At 38.4% G+C, this 1,970-nt stretch overlaps 1 protein-coding gene across 1 annotated transcript in view; it reads left to right on the top strand.

Annotated features, from left to right (window-relative positions):
• Positions 1 to 146, top strand: part of LOC130587216 (sulfotransferase 6B1-like) — a gene marked incomplete at its 5' end in the record, with an annotated part of 4,421 nt that extends 4,275 nt beyond the window's left edge. Inside the window, one exon of the mRNA XM_057388180.1 lies at positions 16 to 146. Coding sequence (XP_057244163.1) covers positions 16 to 146 — 131 coding nt within the window. The remainder of the gene's footprint in view (positions 1 to 15) is intronic.
• Positions 147 to 1,970: the final 1,824 nt, after the last annotated feature.

The raw sequence follows: 1,970 nt of genomic DNA, 5'->3' as shown, positions 1-1,970 counted from the left end.
TTTGCTTCTTTGAAGGTGGTGTAAGTGACTGGAAGAATCTTTTCACTGAAGATCAGAATGAGAAAATGGACAAAGTATTTGAAGAACGGATAGCAGGCACTAAACTTGGAAAWAAGTTGAAGTATGACTTGTACTGCAAAGCCTGAAGAGTAATGAAACGTCCTTAGAGCAAGAGCTTTCCAAGGCAGATTCAGATCACCTGAATGCCATGTACTAGAAAAATAAGTCAAATGATCCAAGCACCTTTGAATTCATGCAATAATAATTGAAACAGCCTTTACAGCAACAATGATGAAAAATGAGCTTTTGTTTTCTAGTGAGGTCATTGGCTACAAACGTTTGCTGAAGAACATGTCAACTAACCATATGTACAACCATATTGACAAAAAACTCAACAGCCCTGTTCCAGTAGCTGTCACTGGGAAGGAAATGCCCCTTTTCTTTCTAGCCAAATTCTGTCTTTCTAAACTACTTCCAGTTATTTAGAATGTAGATAATGTTTTTCATAAAAAAAATGTTTCAAATCAGGCAACATCTTCACAGAAAATATCTCCAGCAAAAATATGGATATTGTACCATCCTAATGACAGTGGATATCTTTCATGAATTCAGCAGGAAGTAAATCAAAGCTAGAGTGAGAAGAAAGAAGAGGAATGGGGATCAGCATTCTTAAGACTTTTCATCTCCCTGAACACAACTTACCAAGATGGATTTCAGATTTTGGGCTGGTGTTAGCAGGCAAGATTCACTCAGGGCACTGCTTTTCATAGGATCACAGAGCAGCCCAGGTTGGAAGAGACCTTGAAAAATGATCTGGTCCAACCTTTCATGAGAAAGGCAGCCTAGAAGAGACTCTATCTAGATATCATATTTTGAAAACCTCCAGTGATGAGGACTCTACCATGCCCCTCGGGTCATTGTTCCAGAAAATGCTTGTTCTTGCTGTAAGGAATTTACTTCATGTATCAAGATTAAACCTTGCCTGGTGCAACTTGAACTCATTGCCTGTTTTCTTCTTCATGTGGTGTCTAGTGAACAGAGTGCCTCTATCCTCTCTGTAGCTACCCTTTAAGTAGTGGAAACTGTGAGGAGGTTGTCCCTGAGCCTTCTCACCTTTGTGGCCCTCATGTGGAACCCTTCCGGTTTGTCTGTGAGTTTCTTGAAAATTATTATACTGAGACAGTSAGATCGTCAAGAGTGATTGTGTGAGACATTGCTATACCCAGCTCTATTGCACTGCCATTGGTATTTACCTCTTACCTCTCTGAACAGCATATTTCAGACTTGTCCAGGGACCAGCAGCCACCTATTCCAGAAATAAAAGCAAATAAATAAATAAACCCCAAATAAATAAGGTTCTTTAAGCATAGTTAAATTATAAAATGGAAAATCCACACCCAGTTTATAGATCCATCACCTAAGCAGATAAGACTTAAAAATGTATAAATGGCAAAAATATATACTATTAAATAATAAAATAGGAAAAAAATTTCGCTTCATTCTTCTCAAGCTGGTTGGTTGCGCCTGGACATATGTGGATATGCAGAGTTTTACAATGAAACAGGAACGGTGGAAGTCATACAACATTCAGAAAAAATGAATGAATTCAAAGGCAGAGCAGCACAAAGTCCTGATGCAGGCTGTCTTTGAACAATTACAAGTCACCTGTAGGARACCAGAAAGGTACCAGATGCCAGGAAGAGAATATATATAATAGCTGTGTTTGAACACTTGAGAGGGAAGAATCAAAATAGAGCTGTCACCTTAACTTGATATGTAGAAATGYACTAGAGAAAATGACAAAGCAACCAACTATGAAACTTTTTGAGCATAATAAAATAGTAAATATAAATCACGTCAAAGCAGTTTGTGTTCCTTTCTAAGATAACTCGCKTCTTGAGTAAGCCATTGACAGAAAATACAGAGGGTGATAGCGTCAGACRGGGCCTGATGCTAAGGCCTGATGCTAT

Source organism: Malurus melanocephalus, unplaced genomic scaffold (genome assembly GCF_030028575.1).
Source record: "Malurus melanocephalus ecotype Western Australia unplaced genomic scaffold, MMel_1.1 scaffold_1642, whole genome shotgun sequence".
Classification (NCBI taxonomy): Eukaryota; Metazoa; Chordata; class Aves; order Passeriformes; family Maluridae; genus Malurus; species Malurus melanocephalus.
Note: the sequence above shows the minus strand (reverse complement) of the source record. Positions and strands in the feature narration are given on the sequence as shown.